A 22172-nucleotide genomic window follows, 5' to 3' on the forward strand; every position below is an offset into this window, starting at 1 on the left:
TGTCTTGAGACACCTTTAAACATGGTGCAATATCAGGACTTGAAAATAGAACAGGTTCCATTCAACAACGCGCGGAAAACGCGACTCCAGATGGATGTCTTCTTGACATATCTACGATAGCTGTCCAATAGACACCATGTTAGTGACTTGGGCTTATGGCACAGTTTAGAACTGCGCAGTATTGCAGTGCATCACGGCTTCAGCTTGATGGGGGTGTAAAGTTGTGAATGTCAAAGACGAGAACTTGTCTGGTGCTGACCGACAAAAAAAATAATTGGGCCGAATCTTGGACGCAAACCAACGATCAATGGAACTCTGATACATGTGCTGCCCGAATACCTCTTTCACGACCATATGTAAGTCGTAATTTGACATAAGGCGGCTTTTATCTACTTGGCTATGAGTCTACAGCCATACTCTGGAGATTACTAACAAATGTCTTTGTCGGTGCACATGGGGATAACCTTGTGCCATACTAAGTCGAAGGAAAGTAGCTAATCCTTTCTTTCATAAATGACATGCTATTGGTGACGTTTTGGTGCAACCAACAGTCCAATGTATAAAGTCCAATATGTAAAGTTCAGCCAAGCCACAAATCTCTACAATATGAATTATGCTTAAAGTCTTGCACAGTCATCTATGATTTAGTGAGTATGGTTTTACGCCGCTTTTAGCAATATTCCAGCAATATCATGGCGGGGGACACCAGAAATGGGCTTCACACATTGTACCCATGTCGGAAATCGATCCCGGGTATTTGGCGTGACGAGCGAACGCTTTAACCACTAGGCTACCCGACCGCCCCAGTCATCTATGAACATACTGAGGGAAACAAAAAAGGGAACACATTAATTAACAAGTATTCCTTTGTTATTTTCCAGGTTTCTCCGCAGAGCTTTATGTTGCATTGTGGGTGAAAATCTGGGAATGAATATAGGAACGTTGCGATGAAGTGTGTGCTCTTTTATTGATAACCGTCAGTGCACCATTCTCACTTTTACAATCCAGTTAATAAACACAATCTTACGGCAATGTAGCACCGCGGGGAAAAGCAAGTCTCACAGCGTTCTCGTGCATGCCAAGTCTCGCGAGTCTTGACCTTTGCAATAGGGCTGAGCGTCTGAAGGTGATGAACTCAACACCTTCTCGTGAATCGCTTATGTTCTTTCTATATGTCAGATTAGGATGTGCCAATTTGCAAGTGATGTGTTTACCGCTGATGCATACATTTTGTTCCAAGGTTTGGAGAGGATCAAATTGTTTCGAAGTGTCTACAGGGCCATTCGGGCTGTTGCTTGTGAATGAGTTATCGTATTTATATCATAATGCATTCTTCTGATAACAAAAGCATCGGCGGAGTAATCAGATCAAGGTTTCGGTAGGCTTACATCTTATGGTTTAAGTTGCATTACTAGTGTGAAACCTGAAATTTACGTCTATTTTGTTCAATATCAGTGATGCACTTTTACCTTTGCTTTCAAAGAGCGTCATACGACTCCAACTCAAAAGTATTTTATCAAGGTTACACCATTCAAGGCCTCAGTAAAGCTTTCAAAAGGTTTTACGGTCGACATGTTGGGGGACATTTTCAAAGATCATTTGCCTGTGCATGTGTTTGTGACGGGTGCCCCCGGTGGGTCAGGATACATTCAGCTTTTCACGAACACCTGGTATCATCGCTATTTGAGTGATTCATAAAAACATGTTTACGATACACTCGGACTAGTACAATCGATTTCTTATGGAAAGAGTTTTGTCTTTATATATCAATTTTGAAAAGGTTTTCCTTCCACTGTTGAATCCCCCGTTACTCTACTTTACACGGGATCTTTTCTTGGCTACTGGGGCCCAGACGACTTTCTTCTGATATGATCTTATATTGACGGTTTGACCATCATGGATCTCTTTATACAGGGTCTTGTCTTGACTGCAGGGACCGCCTCCGTGGTCTTGTGGTAGAGCGTCCGCCCGGAGAGCGAGAAGGCCCGGGGTTCGATCCCCGGCCGCGTCATACCAAAAGATGGTACTTGTTGTTACCCTGTCTGGCGCTCGGCATTAAGGGGCTAAAACAAGGACTGGTCGGCTCGGAGTCAGTATACTGTGTCTGAGTGGGATATTCATGTTAAACTGCGGCATGGTATCTCAGTGAGCTAGCACTATAAATCGGCATCAGTCCGGACTAGTACAAGCAGCCACACAAACACACACACGTACATGCACGTCGCTATATAAGTGCAATAATCTTGGACGCGACGTTAAACCCCATTTCACCTCACCTCACTACCTTGACTGTAGGGCCCACATGTCTTGTTTTAACCCCTCATGGCTCCTAGCTATCTACAATTCATTATGCTATGCGATACGAAGAACAATATTTCGACCAGTCTTGGTTTCAAAGTTATGCACACATGGTATAAAACCCGATCCGATGCCCACACAGAGCACACGTGTGTTTGGACTAGACATTTTGACCTGTCTCTCAAACTATTCCTGGCACGCCGACACAAACTGGCACGTGTGGTACAGGAACAGCGGCCTCTTAACTGCGAGCTACGCTTCCATACCGTTCATGAAAAAATATCGCTGCTAGGAGCTCACTGAAAATACTTTTTTTTTCCAGACAACTGGTATGTTTTTTGAGGCGCTGGTGTGGAAGAGGTAAAATGACACTAGCACCCATCTGCCGGCTAAAGTAGTCTGCAGAAACACGAGCATAAACATGCACACTACATCAGTAGACCATTAGTTGACGGAGATGAAAGTCAAAAGGTTCCGGTGACTTACCACTCACAGCATCGCATTTCCAAAACACAATTATTACCAATTTACAAAGACCATATAACGTATTTACAGAAAATACAGCGGATTTGTTCCAAGTACTTGCATTATTTGGCCGTCACTGTAGATGCTGTCGATGCAAATGTGGACGTATACCTGTACGGCATTCCTTTTACAAATACTCGCTTAGTTGTTAGGAAAGTCACTCAGAATTATGTCATGATACAAGGATTCTAATTTTGACGCAGTTATGAATATTGGTCGGTCAGCACCTTCCCCGTGCACGTATATAGCCACAGCTTTGGGGATGCGGGGTATTGAGGTGGTATGCTTCAAAATATAAATGAATTAAGTTTTTTATCCGACATCGTACTTTTGAACTGGTCCCTATATGTCTACAGCTTGCGCCACTCAGACTGGTTTCCCTAGGTAAGCTGCGCTTGCGCTAGTAAATGGTTTTCACAAAGCCACAATAAATCCTTATTTTCACAAAGCCTCAATAAATCCTTATTTTCACGATGTCTCAATAAATCCTTATTTTCACAATGCCTCAATAAATCCTTGATTTCACATTGCCTCAATAAATGCTTATTTTCACGATGTCTCAATAAATCCTTATTTTCACAATGCCTCAATAAATCCTTGTTTTCTCAATGCCTCAATAAATCCTTATTTTCACACAATGTCTCAATAAATCCTTATTTTCACGATGCCTCAATAAATCCTTATTTTCACAAAGCCCAAATAAATCATTATTTTCATGATGTCTCAATAAATCATTATTTTCACAATGCCTCAATAAGTCCTTGTTCTCACAATGTCTCAATAAATCCTTATTCTCACAATGTCTCAAAAAATCCTTATTTTCATGATGTCTCAATAAATCCTTATTTTCACAATGCCTCAATAAATCCCTTTTCTCACTATGTCTCAATAATCCTTATTCTCACAACGTCTCAATAAATCCTTATTCCCACAGTGTCTCAATAAATCCTTATTCCCACAATGTCTCAATAAATCCTTATTCTCACAATGTCTCAATAAATCCTTATTCTCACAATGTCTCAATAAATCCTTATTCTCACAATGTCTCAATAAATCCTTATTCCCACAATGTCTCAATAAATCCTTATTCCCACAATGTCTCAATAAATCCTTATTCTAACAATGCCTCATTAAATACTCTTTTGACAATGCCTCACCCTCTATAGTTTAGTGAACCAGCATTAATTAAAGTAAAAAGTAATTAAATTACATTAACATTGCGAACATGATTCAATTTGTATTACTTATGAATTCGTTGGTTACCCATGGATACGCACTCAATCTCATCTTTCTTCATCTTCCCGAGGAAAGGGAATAACTGACTTAAAAAGTGTCAGTTTCCACCCTTGCCAAACTAGGCGGGAATTTGTTATGGAGTTATGTTTTGACTGGACTATCGCGAAATCGGCATCTATTTCGTAAACTGCCGTGCAGACTTCGGTCGATTGTAGGATTTGCAAAATATGTATAACGTCAACTGCGCGTCGACAGGTATTTTCCAAATCTGTTCATGTTTTCAATCAAGGCGCTAAAGTAATTTGATGCACTTCGCAAGATAAGACCCGTTTTGTTACAATACAGATCTTGATTGCCGAGCAGACCGTTTTGACTGGTCGCCGCCATTTTGTTTGAAGCAAATGTAGGTTTTGTTGATTTCTATATCCCAAAAATGTTTTGTTTGTTTGTTGTTTAACGCCGCACTCAGCAGTATTCCAGCTATATGACGGCGGTCTGTAAATAATCAAGTCTGGACCAGACAATCCAGTGATTGACAACATGAGCATCGATCCACGCCATTGGGATCGATGACATGCATCAACCAAGTCAGCGAGCCAAACCACCCGATCCCGTTCGTCATGTTAGTCGCCTCTTACGACAACAATAGTCGCCTTTTACAGCAAGCATGGGTTGCTGAAGACCTATTCTACCCCGGATCTTCAAGGGCCACAAATGTAGGCACTATGATAGGTGGAATCTGATTGGTCAGTAAGAGGGACATTGACGGGACATAACTCGAAATAGCCACAGGTTCCGCTACTGTCGAGCCATGAAATTCCAGCCTAGTGCGGCAAGATGACCCTTCTTTTGCCAATATCTTTTTTTATTATATTTAGCATAGCTGTTAAACAATATTTGAATTACTGAGAAACAAATGAACCTGAAATGTAACATTTGAGCAAAAAAACAAAAACAAAACGCATTATGAAATTCGACCAATAAAAACAAATTAAAACGATGCTTATAAAGAAATGAATTTAGATTGGTTTGGCAAATAAGTGTGTGTGTGACGGACGGGACAGGTGATTTGAGTAGAGGCTCGCCTGAAATATTACTTGGCAGCTTTTTCGAGCACTGATGACAGCACTGGAACATATGCCAATCTCCGCATCACCTGTTTCAACTCTAGTAGCGCCTCTAGCTCAAAGAAAAGGTAGCGCCACGTCTATCGTAGCCCTGAGATCCCTTCGGGAAACGTCGCTGGCATCTTCATCAACACACTATCTTCTGCTTGATCATGTCATTATAAAGGAAAATCAATTTGTTTAACATGGAATGAGCAAAGATTTAGCATATGTCTCGGGAGGATTTAGGCCTTAGACCGCCTGTTAACTTCAGCGACGGCCTCCAGCACACTACAGACAGGGACATTATATAACATAATATATTATACTTTCAGTGTATGTGAAGCCAGGTGTTGTGCGAAGTAATCAATGCAGCAAAGCCCGTCTCGACACACAGTCTGGCTGCTACAGTCATTCTTGTATAATTAGTGAGCAATGGTTCACACTGTGGAATTGCAGATATTTATGTCGGCCTTTCTCCGAAACTGAGGTTTGAAATTGCAGGAACCTGATATGTTTTCCCTATCTTTTCTGGGAGGTTTCGTGGCATTGAATGGAATATCGCGTGTTAAAAATAGAAACGATTTTCAAGCAAAAGTTCTTTTTTGTATATCTATGTGTATATCAATGCGTCCCCAATGAACCGTTCTTGGCGTATATCCATGCATTATCAAAAAACTGTTCTTTACGTATATCCATGCATTATCAAGAAACTGTTCTTGAAGTATATCCACGCATTATCAAGAAACTGTTCTTGAAGTATATCCATGCATTAATCAGAAACTGTTCTTTACGTATATCCACGCATTATCAAGAAACTGTTCTTGAAGTATATCCATGCATTATCAACAAACTGTTCTTGAAGTATTTCCATGCATTATCAAGAAACTGTTCTTGAAGTATATCCACGCATTATCAACGAACTGTTCTTGAAGTATATCCATGCATTATCAAGAAACTGTTCTTTACGTATATCCACGCATTATCAAGAAACTGTTCTTTACGTATATCCACGCATTATCAAGAAACTGTTCTTGAAGTATATCCATGAATTATCAAGATACTGTTCTTGACGTATATCCACGCATTATCAAGGAACTGTTCTTGAAGTATATCCATGCATTATCAACAAACTGTTCTTGAAGTATATCCAAGCATTATCAAGAAACTGTTCTTGAAGTATATCCACGCATTATCAAGGAACTGTTCTTGAAGTATATCCACGCATTATCAAGAAACTGTTCTTGAAGTATATCCATGCATTAATCAGAAACTGTTCTTTACGTATATCCACGCATTATCAAGAAACTGTTCTTGAAGTATATCCATGCATTATCAAGAAACTGTTCTTGAAGTATTTCCATGCATTATCAAGAAACTGTTCTTGAAGTATATCCACGCATTATCAACGAACTGTTCTTGAAGTATATCCATGCATTATCAAGAAACTGTTCTTGAAGTATATCCACGTATTATCAAGAAACTGTTCTTTACGTATATCCACGCATTTTCAAGAAACTTTTCCTGAAGTATATCCATGAATTATCAAGATACTGTTCTTGACGTATATCCACGCATTATCAAGAAACTGTCCTTGAAGTATATCCATGTATTATCAACAAACTGTTCTTGAAGTATATCCATGCATTATCAAGAAACTGTTCTTGAAGTATGTCCATGCATTATCAAGAAACTGTTCTTGAAGAATACCCATGCGTTGCCAGCAAGCTGTTCTTGACGAACACCTATGCATTGTCCATACATTCATTATCAGCAAGCTTACATTCACGCCCAGTCTTGAAAATCAAAACCTTTCTTGCAATGATAACACTGTATAGGTGATTACGAGAATCGCACGGGTGTATTATTCTATGGGGGGTGTAGCCCAATGGTTACCTCGTTGGCTCGTCCCGCCGAAGACCCGGGTTCGATTCTCCACATTGGTACCTGTGATGCCCCCAGTTAAGCGCAGCGTAAAATACAAGACATTAACCTCCGATCTACCCATTAGTAATTATGCTGTTTTCATTTCAGGGCTTGGGCCTAAACATCTCGTCTATTCTGGTAAGTTTTCACACAATATATTCCCACTGCACCATATCTGATAGTATTGAACCTCTGTCAACGATCTGTCACTTTGGGCGTTCGTCAGACATCAATATGACGTTCAAATGTTTATTGTATGGCCATTGTATGGCCAAATACACGAAGTGTATATTGTACAGTGCTGGATCATTATATAAATAGATTCACGTTTAAATACATTTCTGCTCTTGGAGGCATACTTGAAATATAACATGACTTATTTTAAATCTTGATGACTTGCGATTGCCATTAGGCGAATAAATTGTAAGACTGAAGGTCAAATTACATATTTATTTGGTATGTATTGTTTTCGAATGTCCGTTAAGGACGTGTATATGATGGTGGACATATGAACATGCTGTGATAAAATAACTGAAATACTGTTCAAAACGTGTTAAACCATTCACACCTTTACTTCTTTTGTTGTAAGATTACGTAGTCGAGCTGCACCGAGGAAAATATTTCTGTTTAGTTTAGACGCATAGACAACGAATCCCACATGACAAGGGGCGGTCGGGTAGCCTAGTGGTTAAAGCGTTCGCTCGTCACGCCGAAGACCCGGGTTCGATTCCCGACTATGGGTACAATGTGTGAAGCCCATTTCTGGTGTCCCCCGCCGTGATATTGCTGGAATATTGCTAAAAGATGCGAAAAACCATACTCACTCACTCACTTACTCACTCATGACAAATAATCTTCACGATAATGTTGATTTTATACTCACAGTTGACAGTTTTGTTATGTATTATCGAATCAGAAGTATTCAATATCATTTTCTCTAATGCTACAGATTTTCTCATGAACCGCTTATGCCCTCTTGCGTCGATTTCGCAGTATATATTTTTAATTTCTGCTTTCTCACAGGTGCCCCCGTACCTGCGGCAGGTGGGCGGGGAGGCCGGATCAACTGACCCCAGAAACTATGAAGGGTTCATGAAGGATGTCCTGGACGAGATGGGTAAACTCGTGCCTTTCGACTACACGCTGCACATCCAAGGCCACGGGGTGTTCGGGACTCGACGGAATGGAACGTGGGACGGTATCGTCGGTGAAGTCCTGTATAATGTGCGTGGACTAAAACTAACAATACATTTCCGTATCAAAATACAAGTAAAATTTTGATTCGCCTATATGTGGTTATAACAATTTATGATATATTTAATGGTCACCTACATTTATATCCCCGTCGTTTTAGCAAAGACGCTTATGCCTGATTGTTCTCAAACGTTAAAACCGTGTTTAACCAACTTTCAGGAATTTATTTTCATTTCAATGAATTATGTTTTCATTTTTGCCGAAGCATATTTTTTGAAAGGTGTTGGGGATGGCGCCCTCCCCTCTACTTACACCATGTACGTGTTTAGCAATCAATAATCGTGTTATTTCTTATGAAACAGGGGGCTCGGGTGGCACAGTCGTCTAAGGCGCCGCGATTCGCTGTGCAGAGTTGCGTCCCTTGGGCACGCCAGAAACCTATGATTGTGGGTTCGAATCCCGGTTCACCCCAATTATGTTTCTAGGTTTGTCAGCACCATACCCGTGCTCGTGGGTTTCATCGAAGTGGTAAACGTCTGAGACCTGCATCACTTCGGGCTTTCCTCCCACATTAAGCTGACACGCCGTGATATAACTGGAACACTGTTAAAAGCGGCGTTAAACCCAATTCACTCACTCACTCACTCACTCACTCACTCACTCTTATGAAACAGTGATAATTCTTAACTACGTATATGGAGGATTATACTTATTTATGATCTTCGATTGTTTCACCAGAAAGTTGACATGGCAGCTGCCCCGCTCACCGTCACTTCCAACAGGAGGGATGCTGTGGACTTCTCAATACCCATCCAAAACTTTGGCCCCGTCATCGTCATGAAAAAACCAACGTCTTATCAACCGAGTTTGGGGGACCGCTTGTCGCGTGTCTTCACCCCGCTTGACCAGAGCGTGTGGCTCCTGTCCATACTCGCCTACCTCGCCGTCAGCACCATCGTGTACGTCATCTGCCACTGCAACCCCTACGAGTGGCGGCGGATGGCTAAGGACGGCGAGGCCACTATACGGGAGGCAGAGTCGTTCACGTGCTACAACTCGTTCTGGTTCGTTCTCAGTGCATGGGCCTGGCAAGGTGGGTATCATCGCCATCATCATCATCATCATCATCATCATCATCATCATCATCATTATCATTGAGATCTTAGCTTGGCACGCCTTAAGTGAATTCATTCGCAGACTTCTGATTGAAGAAAGACTTTTTTTCTATGGCCTTGGCGCGTCTTCTAACTTTAATTTTTAGAAGCGTATGTTTCGTTTCCGTCACCTCATTTCGTTCACTCTACCTCCATTTTTCGATTTCAGTCCTCCCTTACTTATCAGTTTGAAAACATAAATTCCCGAGAAATGAATTGTATGCTGTATAAGCCAATAAACATGGCAGCGCTCGCTCGTGACGCCGAAGACCCTGGTTCGATTCCCCTCGAAGGTACAATGTGTGAAGCCCATTTCTTTTTTCCTCCCCCGTGATATTGATGGAATACTGAGATTGTAAAACCATACTCACTCACTCACTCACTCACTCACTCACTAAGGTCGCTGATGTCCTCTATCAACAAAATAGTTTTGTAATCTGCTATCCTTACTGTAATACCTAATCTGACCACTATTGATGTAACGTGCTGTCTAACTGCGCGTTTTTTAGGACGGGACTGCCAGATTCATCCACAAAATAGTATTCTTGCCAGGTTATGCAAATTATGGACGCCAAATGTATTTCAGTGACAGCCTTTTAGGTTTTAGGCATAATTAAACAATGAAGGCTTAGGCTGGAATTTGCATTTACCATGTCCCATTGCTGGGCCAACTTGTTCTAATAATTATGATGATGATGATGATGATGATGATTATCTTCTGATATATTAAGATAACCCTTCACAATGCATTACAACCAAGTGCCTCTGGCAGTTGGTTAGCCTAGTGGATAAAGGTGCGGTGGGTAGCCTAGTGGTTAAAGCATTCGCTCGTCACGCCCGGGTTCGATTCCCAACATAAGTAAATGTGTGAAGCCCATTTTCCGGTGTCCCCGTCGTGATATTGCTGGAATATTGCTAAAAGCGGCATGGAACCATACTCACTCATTCACTTGGGGAAAAATCATTCGGAAGGATTCGATTATTCGAGTATTGTGTCACACTCACATAATAGTGATTGAGTTAGTGAGTGAATGAGTTAATGATTCTGGGCATGACAAGTGTCGCAGAGTCGGCTTCATAAAAAATACCCATTTGGGGGAATGGAACCCCTGTCTTCAGTGTGGCGAGCGAACGCTCTAACCACTATGCTACCCAACGGAGCATAGTATTGTGTTATTTCACGAGCGGCGAAACACGGAGCCACGACTGAATCGGATTTATTTTATTTTCTGACAGGTTACATCCGGTCGCCTCGATCTTTAGGGGGGCGCATCGTCGTGATGTCGTGGTGGGTGTATATCATGATGTTTGTGTTGACGTTCACGGCCAGTCTCACCAACATGTTGAGGATGGGTCCGACTCCAGAAGACGTCAGGGAGTTCACAAGAATTCGCAGTCTCGACGACCTCACTGAACAATCAAATATCGACTTCGGCATGCTCAAACATGGATCCACATACCAGTATTTTGAGAACGCCAAAGTTCAAAATTTAAAACGTCTACACGAAATTGTTGATAAAAACCCCGAACTTCTTGAAAAAACTATAGAAGATGGGATAAAACGTGTGAGGACGTCTTGGAGGAAAGACTATGCCTTCATCATGGAATCTGCCATGGCGAAGTACTATAGCAAGCAGGAGCCTTGTGACTTATTTTACGTGGGAGATTTTACAGCTTCCAGTTCATACTCATTTGCATATCGGAAAGGTTGGGCGCACACGAAGGAGCTTGATATAGCAATTCTTCTTCTGCGCGAGAATGGAATCCTGCATTTGATCGAGGAGAAGTGGTTTGCTGGCAAATGTCAGGGCTTCATGATCAACCGCTCTCAGGACGACGTCTTCAACCTCCCTCCCTACTACACCGTGGACCTTGGGTCGTTCTCAGGGGCACTCATACTGCTTCTCATCGGCGTCCTGCTGGGGGCTGTCGTAACTGTCGCCGAGGTCGTCATATACAGGAAGGTGGAGCTGGTGAGTTGACCGTCACAGAGAGTTTAATTGTGTCACCTGCGTTTATCAATGGTACCTTATTTATTGTAATGTCCGCCTCCCCACAGGGCGGAATGTCCGGGGTTCGATCCGGCTTCCGATCCCGATGTGGATAATCCTGCTCTGAAGGTGCTCATCAAATTTGTACAACTGCATTACAAGAGTTGTGCCCCTTTAATGAGAATCTGAGTATTGTCGTTTCTTGAAAGGAAAAGGAAATCTCATGTATGTTCTTTGTCACACTGCGCTGGCAAGGGCGGATCCAGCATGTTTAAAAGGGAGGGGTCCAAAATATCAAAATCAGTCAATTTTTGTCAAGACCCCTCCTCTGGATCCGCCAATGGCTGGGATTGATTTTTATGGTTGATTAAACAATGAACCAAGCTGGTGAGTTTTTCAGTCTTCCAATCTTAGTGTAATAAGATCTTCTGTTGTCTGGTTTTAATGAGATCGTATCTAATCGCAACCAGCACAATCGAGAGTAAATAAAAGCGGCAAAACCATTTCCATAATCATATAAAATATCTACTGAAAGTCCACGATTCCGACAATATCATGAGCATGTGTTCATGAATCACTATCAAATAGGGATGATACCAGGTGGTCGCGAAAAGCTGAGCCTATACCGCCCCACCGGTGGCACCCTCACAAAGGCAAGTCAGTTGCTGTCTTTACTCTAGTTGATATTCCAGTGTTGATTTGATAATTTAATACTCGGCTATCTTCCGGTTACACGGACTGGACATGCGCATTAGGCGTGTCTGGTGTAACCGGAAGGTCCGTCAATTTCATCAGTGGCATTAGAGCACTCCCATCCCCAGAGTTCCATGCAACCACAGGCCAGCGTCATGTGACGATTCGTCACATTTTACACAGTCCATTCAAAATATTGCATATATTTTTCATCTTTTTCATTTTTGACAAGTCTACACCTCTAGATAAACATATGTCATAGAATGGTTTACTGTCATTGAGAAAATATCCTAAATCGTGAAAATCTATTTCCATTTGCGAAGTTATCCTATGTTTACGTGCTGTCATCGAAGCCCTACGGAGAGCTAGCGATACGGTCATTTTGATGTGTAAATTTGTTTTGTCATGCAACTCATTGTCGCGGTTGTAGTAGCATATCTATATAATTATGCAAAACAATATGTAAAGCTCCCTCAAATACTTGCATTAGTCCGTTCTATTCTGATTTCTGTAAAAGCGCGTTTCTTTACAAATTAGAGAAAAGTCCGGTCACGTGATATGCAAATTAGCCTGTGGCAGTGGTGTTAAGCTAAGTCACCATGCGCCGGAGTGTGGCATTAGAGATGTTTAGACCAGATTCTCGTCGTAGTTCTTATCTAGAATAAGCGTTGGGAGAGTCTGATTAAAACAGGTTTGAACAGTATTTCATTCATAATCGTACTTAATATATTTGTTACGGATGCATGTCAGCAGCGTTAACTAATTTGGTGACCTCACGAGCATGGTCGTAGTGCTTTCAAGCAAGGGTTTCCAAATCAGAGTTTGGTAATATAATTCCTGTAGGATATTGTGAATTAGGGGAACGTTCTGGTCTGTATTGACTTGTGAAGACACTACGTCATCTGTAACCCGGCAGTAATATAATCGATGTTCGTACTATCGACCACCCGGCCTCGGTTCAAGGCTTGATTGCACTGTCTAGTCTCAGATAGTGCTGATTAAGGGGAAAATGATCATTCATCCTATCACTCACTGTGTACACTCTGACACCATACATCTAAGCGGCAAGGTGAAGACCTGGAAATAATGTATGACCACCTTCATTTTCAGCCAAAGACAGAGGCACGAAAAGGACAGCTGGTGGCCGACAATGCCGAACCCACGCCCTTAACCCAGGCAGCACAGACAAAAGTTTGAACCAAAGTCCAAAAAACAACCCCTTTAACATAATACAAAAAACGATACCCGTAACAGCAAACTGGTGTAGACTCTTATGTTAGGAAAGACCTCAATCAATGATTGTTACGGGTATTTGTACCCGCTCCCAGTATTACAACCTGAAACTGTCCCCTGTATTTTCAAAACAGAAAATCAAAAGTTATTTACATACCTGGTCATCGGGTTTTGTTTCCCTTTTTGACTTAAAAATTAAGAAATGCTGGTTTGTTTTTTTCGTTTCTTTTACCGTATGTGTATTTTTGTAAGAAATTCTCTCTCCTTTCTTGCACACTTAAATCATTTTTGATACTTTTAATTGTCAGATAACCTTCCGCCCTGCTTATAGTTTTGATGTGGACCGTTCACATTGTCATAGCAAGTTAAGCACGGGTCAGATAACCACCTTACAGGACGTGTACAGAGTACTACGATTATTGAGTCATTACTGAGCCGGTTTTGTCGTCAAAAGATTCAAGGAGTCTTTGTATGCGAATGTTTAGTTTGATGTAGATTTTCGACAAGACGCTCTAGTCACCTACAGACATCCGGCTTGATCATGCTTACATATATAGAACTACGGATGGACCTTTCACCATTCAGTGTGCTACCCATTAACATCTTCAGCCTCTTTCTTGCTTTGTCAGCGCCACTGCAGTGTATTCTCAGTCCAAATCTTATTCCTTCGTTACGTGAAAGAAGGCGAGTACGTCCACTGAACCTTTGTGTTATTACCACGCTCATAGATTTCTGGGAGGAACATTCACACCCGAGACAGTGACGGTAGTTACAGTGATCTGCATGATCGTTGTCATATTCAAGAAAATAAAAAGTAAGGTCACAACTAATTAATTATTTGTTCTTTAGTGTGACCTCATCCTTTTTATATCTAAGTGTAAAATATTGTGGAAAATGTTTTTTGAACATGTAATTAAAATAAGTATAGAAAAATAGATAAATGGCGACAAAAACCTTTCCTAACACTCTGAAGAAGGAAACAATCCAAATTCTAAAACTTTGGATTTCCTTCCATCTCATTCAGACTTGTGGCGAGAGAAAAACGTGTTTATTTCAGTCTTTAAAAGCAATATGTGTTGACATTAACTCCCAAATATCCATAGATATTCTTCAGTATTTCAGTATAAGAGCTGGACCGGACACCTTGCAGTGGCGCACATTTGACTTCTCCGCTTCTAGTCCTTTAAGCGCTTGTAGATCCTGGGGTATCTGCTCTAATCACTAATCCTCCTCTTGTTTCCAGACATCTCTAATCACCGCTTCTCTCTCTCTCAGCATGAACCATTTTAGTGCTGATCAGTTGTCAACTAATCATGACACCGTCTGACCCTTGATTGACCTTTCACATGATGCTCGTGAATAATGAAGGTTGCCACAACCTACTGACCCTTCCCATAATAACTGTTTGATTGAGATTCTAGAAGTTGGCACAATAAGTAAGAATAACGTCCAACTTTATGGATAACAACTTCTGGTTTATTGCATATAGCGACGATTCGATGTAGATTCGTATATGGTTACTCACTCTAGCTTGATAACGGTGTAAGAATCTACATCGAAACGAAAGTTGTTATCCATAAAGTTGTACGTTTTTCTTACCTTCCCACGATGCCTGTGAAAATATGAAGGTTCTCACCAACCATTGTATAGGACACCAGCACGTTCTAGTTTCCAAACGTCGATTATCCTGTCATGTAGTAAAATCATACCAAGCATCACGTAAAATATAGGAGAAATACATAAGAGACCGACCATTTGATATGAAATGATCGTTCCCTAAGCATGACGAGGTTATCAAGATAGTCGCACTTTTGACCAATTCTGTAGATTTGTTTCAGACCCAAGGTCATGGCAACACAGATGATAAACTATAAAATATAGTTGGTTAAATGGAACTTGGTTAAATGGAACACAGCTTATGTTGAGGGAGGATGTGATACGGCGATGAGCTAACATATGGGTGATTCGGAATTTGAAAAATGTTTGGATATAAAGTTTAGTTTTCTTTGTAAAAGATAAATTCCCAATTTATTTCTTCAGGAATACTCTAGTGACGGGAGCGAGATGGAACACCAGAACTCATAAAACGCACCATCGGGGTCCTGAAAGACCACCCATGCATGGATTCCCTTCAGTCATTTCCCCCGAAAAACCCTCTTTCATACTAAAATGTCTGATATTTTGCGTCTGTTTGCCTTATCATGTATGTGCATGAAAATGAATTTTCATCATTTTTCATATTCATATCGATGAAGCATAGAATAACATGTCGAGTTTTTCATGTACTCGCGCCATCGCAGAATCACATGCCTTGTGAGAAATGTACTCTATTCTTGTCATGGTAACCAGTCTGCATATACATTGTACATTGCGTCTACCACCATCATCTGTTCTTTGTGAACCAAAGGCAGCAGTTGTCAACATAGTTAGAAATAACATCAATTATCGAAGATGAACTGGAAGTGTTCCATTTTTAACAACTTGGGTAGTCAATACTACTATTATTGGTTTTTGTTCTCCTACTATTTTGGTGTTTAAGAATTTCATTCAGTATGTATGTATATTTGTTTGTTGTTTACCGCCGCACTCAGCAATATTCCAGCTATATGACAGCGGTCTGTAAATAATCGAGTCTGGACAAGACAATCCAGTGATTGCCATCATGAGCATCAATCTACACGCACTTGGGATACGATGACATGCATCAACCAAGTCAAGGAACCTAAACACCCGATCCCGTTAGTCGCCACTTACGACAAGCATAGTCGCCTTTTACGGCAAGCATGGGTTGCTGAAGACCTATTCTTACCCGGATCTTCACGGAACATTTCTTGAATATGTTGTTAGATATTCTTCTCGAACGAACTCTCGATTCATTCCACCGTATATTCCTTTGCACTACCTTCTTATATCCTATTTTTGGAAGGGTGAAATAGGAAAGAAACACATATTACTAATTAAAAGCAAAAGCTAAACTGTTCCAATAGTTACCCCAAACAGTTGGACGAACTAAACTGCCGAGCAAAAGAAAGTAGACACCTATGTTTGATAAAAATGAAACAAACAAGAAATGTTTTTTTGATGGTGATGTATTTGATATGGGCATCATAGTTTTGTTTTTAACCTTAAGTTTGCAGTGTTTCGGCGACTGTTCAGACAAGCAAGTTTTGATAATTTTCAAGCCTTTGTTTTCTTTTGGTCGGCTGTTCAGATCCCGTGGAGATTGGCCCCCAGTAACCTATACTTGTCAAAAACCGACTAAATGGATCGAAATATGTTTGTTTTATATTGTGCAACCATTATGTCCATGGTATCGTGAGTGAATGTTAATATATCATATGTCTCAACAACAGTAAGCCAACTGTTTGATTACAAAATGTTACGAGGGGTTGATGGTGTTAGCTGCTATTTACCTGGGCCCGGTTCCACAAAACGATCTTAGCTCCAAGGTGATCGTAACTCACATACTTTAACATAGGCTTAAGATAGTTTTAGCACAAAGATCTTTTTATGGAACCGGGCCCTAAAAACAGCAGAATGTTGGATGTCTTTGGAACCTAAGTATTGTATCTACGAGCATATGGAACCCTTTGTTCTGGGATTCCGATGAGGCTCTGAACAATGGCTAAATGAGGTGGTCATCTGTCTTTGTCGTCTTCATTTCAGATAAGGCCCAAGAAATTGATTATATGTTCCTGGTAATCGCCTCCTTGTTATAATTTATTATTTAATTATTTAATTTGTCATTAAATGCACTGTTAGTACATTTCGAGAGCGAGAATCCGTATGTATCAAAATTAGGAAAGACTGTTCAATTCTATTTTTTATGAAAGGTTTTGTCATGTCACTGACATTGTGTAAATATCTCCGTCGATTCGCCACTATATAATCAATTTGTTATGGCCAATGTTTGTACATACTGTGAGAGATCATATCCTGATGAAAGGGAGTGAGATCAATTGTTGTATTTATTTATGACCATATCTTGTTAATGCCTTTAACAACTCTACTGATATTTGTGGTGGTTTGTCGTACCCTTTGGAAATAAAATGTTTGAAAGGCGTTCTCTTTCAGTTCTGTTCATTAGGGGGGAACCGTTTAAACTCGGCGGCAGGTTTTTTTTCCGAAAAACGACAACTCGGATCCAAACTTGGGATCGGTTGGAAACTTTCATACCACTGCTTGATATCCGGCTCAACAATACTTGTGTATCCGTTTTCTAAGCCGCTTAAACAACAATAGATCATAAAAGCGACAAAACCATTTCCATAATCTTAAAAACCAGAGTCCATTTTGCGATTACAACTATATCATGAACATGTGTATCCATACCAAATAGTGTCGTTAGCAGGTGTTCGCGAAACATGGCGAGCGTACCCTACCTCATCTGTGGCACCCGTCACCCATTGATGAAAAGGCAAGTCAAATGTTAACCCAAATGAAAAAAACCCACGGGAACATTTGGTACAGGTCAAAATAAGGAATCGAGTGGACATCAGTTTTGTCGCTGATGCTTCAAATTTGGAAATGTCCTCTACACGACTTCCACAACAGGGGCGGTTGGGTAGCTTAGTGGTTAAAGCGTTCGCTCGTCACGCCAAAGACCCAGGTTCGATTCCCGACATGGGTACAATGTGTGAAGCCCATTTCTGGTGTCCCCCGCCGTGATATTGCTGGAATATTGCTAAAAGCGGCGTAAAGCCATACTCACTCACTCACTCTTCCACAACAGCTTCTGAAAGCTTTACTAAGGCCTTGAATGTTATAACCTTGATAAAACAACTTTTGACCAAGAGTCATATGACGCTCTTTGAAATCTTCGTAGAAAGAGCATGCTCAACCGTACCTCAAAATTCGTGAAATGTAGACACCAAAGGTTGGGGCTGCTGGAATATTGCTCCACGTAAAGGGAAAGTTGACTATTGGAACGTTTAAGTCATCCTTGTTTTTTAATCTTGTGGAGATTGTTTTGTCACTCTGAATATTTATGCATAGATCAAAATATGAAAGAGATAAGGCGGTTTCACTTGTCTCTTTTATTTCTAGCTCAGACGGGTAAATCATGGAAAGGAATTAGCTGTTTGACCATTATTGAACGATATAAAATCTTGATACTCCTTAAGCTAAAGTTAAACATCGTGTCACCTTGCGTGATAGATATTATTAGGATATATATTAATACTTTCAGAATTATGAACAGCTCCATACTACAAACTGTAATAGGGTAACGTTTGTATTAGCAATGATAAAATACTAAATACTAAATACTAAAAAATAAATCTGCAATGTCAACTAAAAATCATATAGAAAGCTGCCACAACCATATTAACCACTGAAGAAACAACACAGGCTACTATTCCTATTCATGTATTTCCGGATGTTGTAACGCTTGTCTCACAGGCACTTGTCCATATCTCTCCTAGCCATTTCTCCTGCTTCCTTGTCTCCCTCTTGCAGCCTGAAGAACTTGCATGACTTGCCAGTAGGCAGCAGGGGTTCTACCTTGCAAATTATGTCAACCTTAGCGTGTGTAATTGTAGTGGTAATAATAAAAACACACAATGCCATTTAGAAAGTGGTCAAATGTAACACATGTTATATTTGAGATAACCACTTTCTAAATGGCATTATGGTTCATAGCTTTCGGCCATGGGAGCCGTGCCAATTTACACTTGTCAGAGGGGTACACAAAATACGTAATCTAGACTACCAGTTGTCGGACTTTCATTTTTGTGAAAGCCTCGGTGGCTGAGTGGGCTAGATCGCTGACTTTGTGTGCTGGCGATTAGGTGCCTCACTCTGGCAGTGTGGGTTCGAGAATCTGTACTTTACTCCGAAAGTGTTATCCCAAATATAACATGCTAATAACACCCTAGAATGTCGTACAATAAACAAACAAATGTTTAAAAATTCACAATTGAAAGATCATTAAAACCAGGTATTTTATATAATTCATGCAAATATAAATTTAAATTCACAAACCCCTTAAACACAAGGAGACGTAATATTATGTATCCCTGATTTCATACAACTCAAATAGGTGAAAAGAAGCACGAAACATTCAACAAGAGTGAGTGAGCGAGTGAGTACGGTTTTACGCCGCTTTTAGCAATATTCCAGCAATATCACGGCGGGGGACACCAGAAATGGGCATCACACATTGTACCCATGTCGGGACTCGAACCCGGGTCTTCGGCGAGACGAGCGAACGCTTTAACCACTAGGCTACCCGACCGCCCCCATTCAACAAGAGAATAACTGATAAACCATACATCTGAAGTCGTTACAACATACGAGACTACTATTAACGACTCTAGATATCGTGTCTAGTCGGACATTGGAGACAGTCTTTCTTAATGAACCTCCATCAAAGCTTTACACCTTTGAACATAATTCAAGACAACACATATTATAACAGCGCTGTATCATTTTTGAGCTTATTGAACATGTTTCCCTGCGAAACATGTTAAACATGAAAAACAGCGTTATCAGTATCCGCCGCCATTGGGCACATTTGAATTTTGTTTGTTCATATAGAAGTGAATATAAACTATAGAAAACGAGTCCTATAAAGTGGGGGACCCGTGAAGATTCCGGGGTAGAATAGGTCTTCAGCAACCCATGCTTGCCGTAAAAGGTGACTATGCTTGTCGTAAAAGGCGACTAACGGGATCGGGTGGTCAGGCTCGCTGACTTGGTTGATGTATGTCATCGATCCCAAATGCGTGGATCGATGCTCAAGATATTAATCATTGGATTGTCTGGTCCAGACTCGATTATTTACAAACCGCCGTCTGATAGCTGGAATATTGCCGAGTGCGACGTTAAACAAAAAATCTACCAATCAACCAACCAACCTATAAAGAGATAGGCATTTAGGACGCTTTATGGCATTACATGATTAAATGTTAAATTTATACACACAAAAAAGTAACTCAGTCTTGATAAGTATTTCTTATATAAGCTAACTTCAGAAGTTTCTGAGAAAACTTGTCCCCATTGCACACACTATGAACCAAGTAAAATAACATGGATTAAGGGCCGTAATTATGTAAAAAACCCATTAACAGACCAATTTTCGAACTCAGTCTTGGCAAGTATCTCTTAGGTATTACTAATCATACATGTAACTTTATTAATTCTTTCATTCATGTAACTTTAGTAGTTTCCGAGAAAACTGGTCCCCATTTCGCTCAGTATGCACTAAGTTGTAAAGCACGGAACAAGGGCCATAACTCTGTAAAACAATATTTGACAGGACCAATTTTCAAACTCAGTCTTGACAAGTATCTCTTAGATATTCATACATGTAACTTTATTCATTCTTTCATTCATTTAACTTCAGTAGTTCCTGTGAAAACCTGGCCCCATTTCACGCAGTATGCACGAAGCTGTAAACCACGGAAGAAAGGCCGAACTCGTTTGAGATCTATCGATCTATCTTGCTGTGTGCCAAACACAATTCATTGAAAACATTTAAGTATGCGTCAATATATCACCATTTTCCTTTGTCCACGTGCGACGTCAAATGCACCTTATTCTACCTATCGAACAAAAGTACCTTTTAGAACTAATATTTAATATATCACAATTATAAGTACATGTATGACAGATAGCAACTATCTTATACAGATCACTTCAGGAGTGTTCGCAGTGTTTAGAATATCTACAGAAGAAGACCAAACTTGTCGATTGTGTTTGAGTGTCCTTGGACCTCTTCATAAAGTATTCAAAGATGTCATTGCATCAACATCAGATAGGAGTCCGGAGTACACTGAAGACGGGATTGATGTAACCATAGAAACGCTTATAAATAAAACGTTTTAAAAATCACAATGGATTATGTAAACACATTAAATTACGGTTTTTTTCATGTTGTTAATCAAAGGATCGATTAGAGTAATCAATAATGTATTCAAAAACAAATGTATAAATAACATGTCAAAGACGGTTCCATCATTGGGTCGTATTATACCGTGATCGAATGATATAAGGACCCCCCGAGCACCCCGAGACGTGGCACGCCCTGTGTAGTGGGAAACAGACCAACTATTGGCATACAGCTACTCGATATACAGACTGTGACGTGATGGCAAATCTTTATTTGAAGGTGTCCATGAAAAATGTACTTTACAAGGACTACTACTGCCGCTGTTGTTGCTACTACTGCTACTTCTACTACTACTACTACTACTACTACTACTACTACTACTACTACTACTGCAACTGCTACTACTGCTGCTTCTACTTCTACTATTACTTCTTATACTACTATTACAACTACAATTCCTTTGCGACTACTACCACACAGTCTACTGCTGCTACTACTTCTACTGCTACTGCTTCTACTACCACCACCACTACTACTACTACTACTACAACTTCTACTACTACTACTACTACTATTCTACTACTACTACCACTACTACAATTCTATAGCGCCTACTACTACTTCTACTACTATCCCCACCACCACTACTACTACTTATGCTACAACTTCTACTACTACTCCTACTACTGCTGCTACTACTACTCCTACTACTACAACTTCTGCTACTACTACTACTGCCACTGCTGCTACTTCTACTACTACTGTTGCGACTGCTACTTCAGCTACTACTACTTCTACTATTACTTCTACTACTACTATTACAACTACAATTCTATTGCGCCTACTACTACTACTACCACTACTACTGCTTCTTTCACTTCTACTACTACTACTACTACTACCACAATTCTATAGCGCCTACTACTACTACTACTACTATTTCTACTACTACTACTACTACCATCACTACATTTCTAAAGCGCCT

General features: G+C 40.5%; 1 protein-coding gene across 1 annotated transcript; it reads left to right on the plus strand.

Annotated features, from left to right (window-relative positions):
• The first annotated feature begins 7181 nt into the window (after nucleotides 1-7181).
• On the plus strand, nucleotides 7182-17419 carry LOC124134839 (glutamate receptor 3-like). Its single transcript, XM_046499901.2, has 5 exons — nucleotides 7182-7229; nucleotides 8115-8315; nucleotides 9024-9378; nucleotides 10676-11412; nucleotides 13234-17419. Exons 1-5 carry the CDS (start codon nucleotides 7182-7184, stop codon nucleotides 13318-13320), a joined length of 1428 nt encoding a protein of 475 aa, XP_046355857.2. The 3' UTR covers nucleotides 13321-17419.
• Nucleotides 17420-22172: the final 4753 nt, after the last annotated feature.

Source organism: Haliotis rufescens, unplaced genomic scaffold (genome assembly GCF_023055435.1).
Source record: "Haliotis rufescens isolate VD_foot unplaced genomic scaffold, xgHalRufe1.0.p SCAF_3, whole genome shotgun sequence".
In the NCBI taxonomy this organism is placed as follows: Eukaryota; Metazoa; Mollusca; class Gastropoda; order Lepetellida; family Haliotidae; genus Haliotis; species Haliotis rufescens.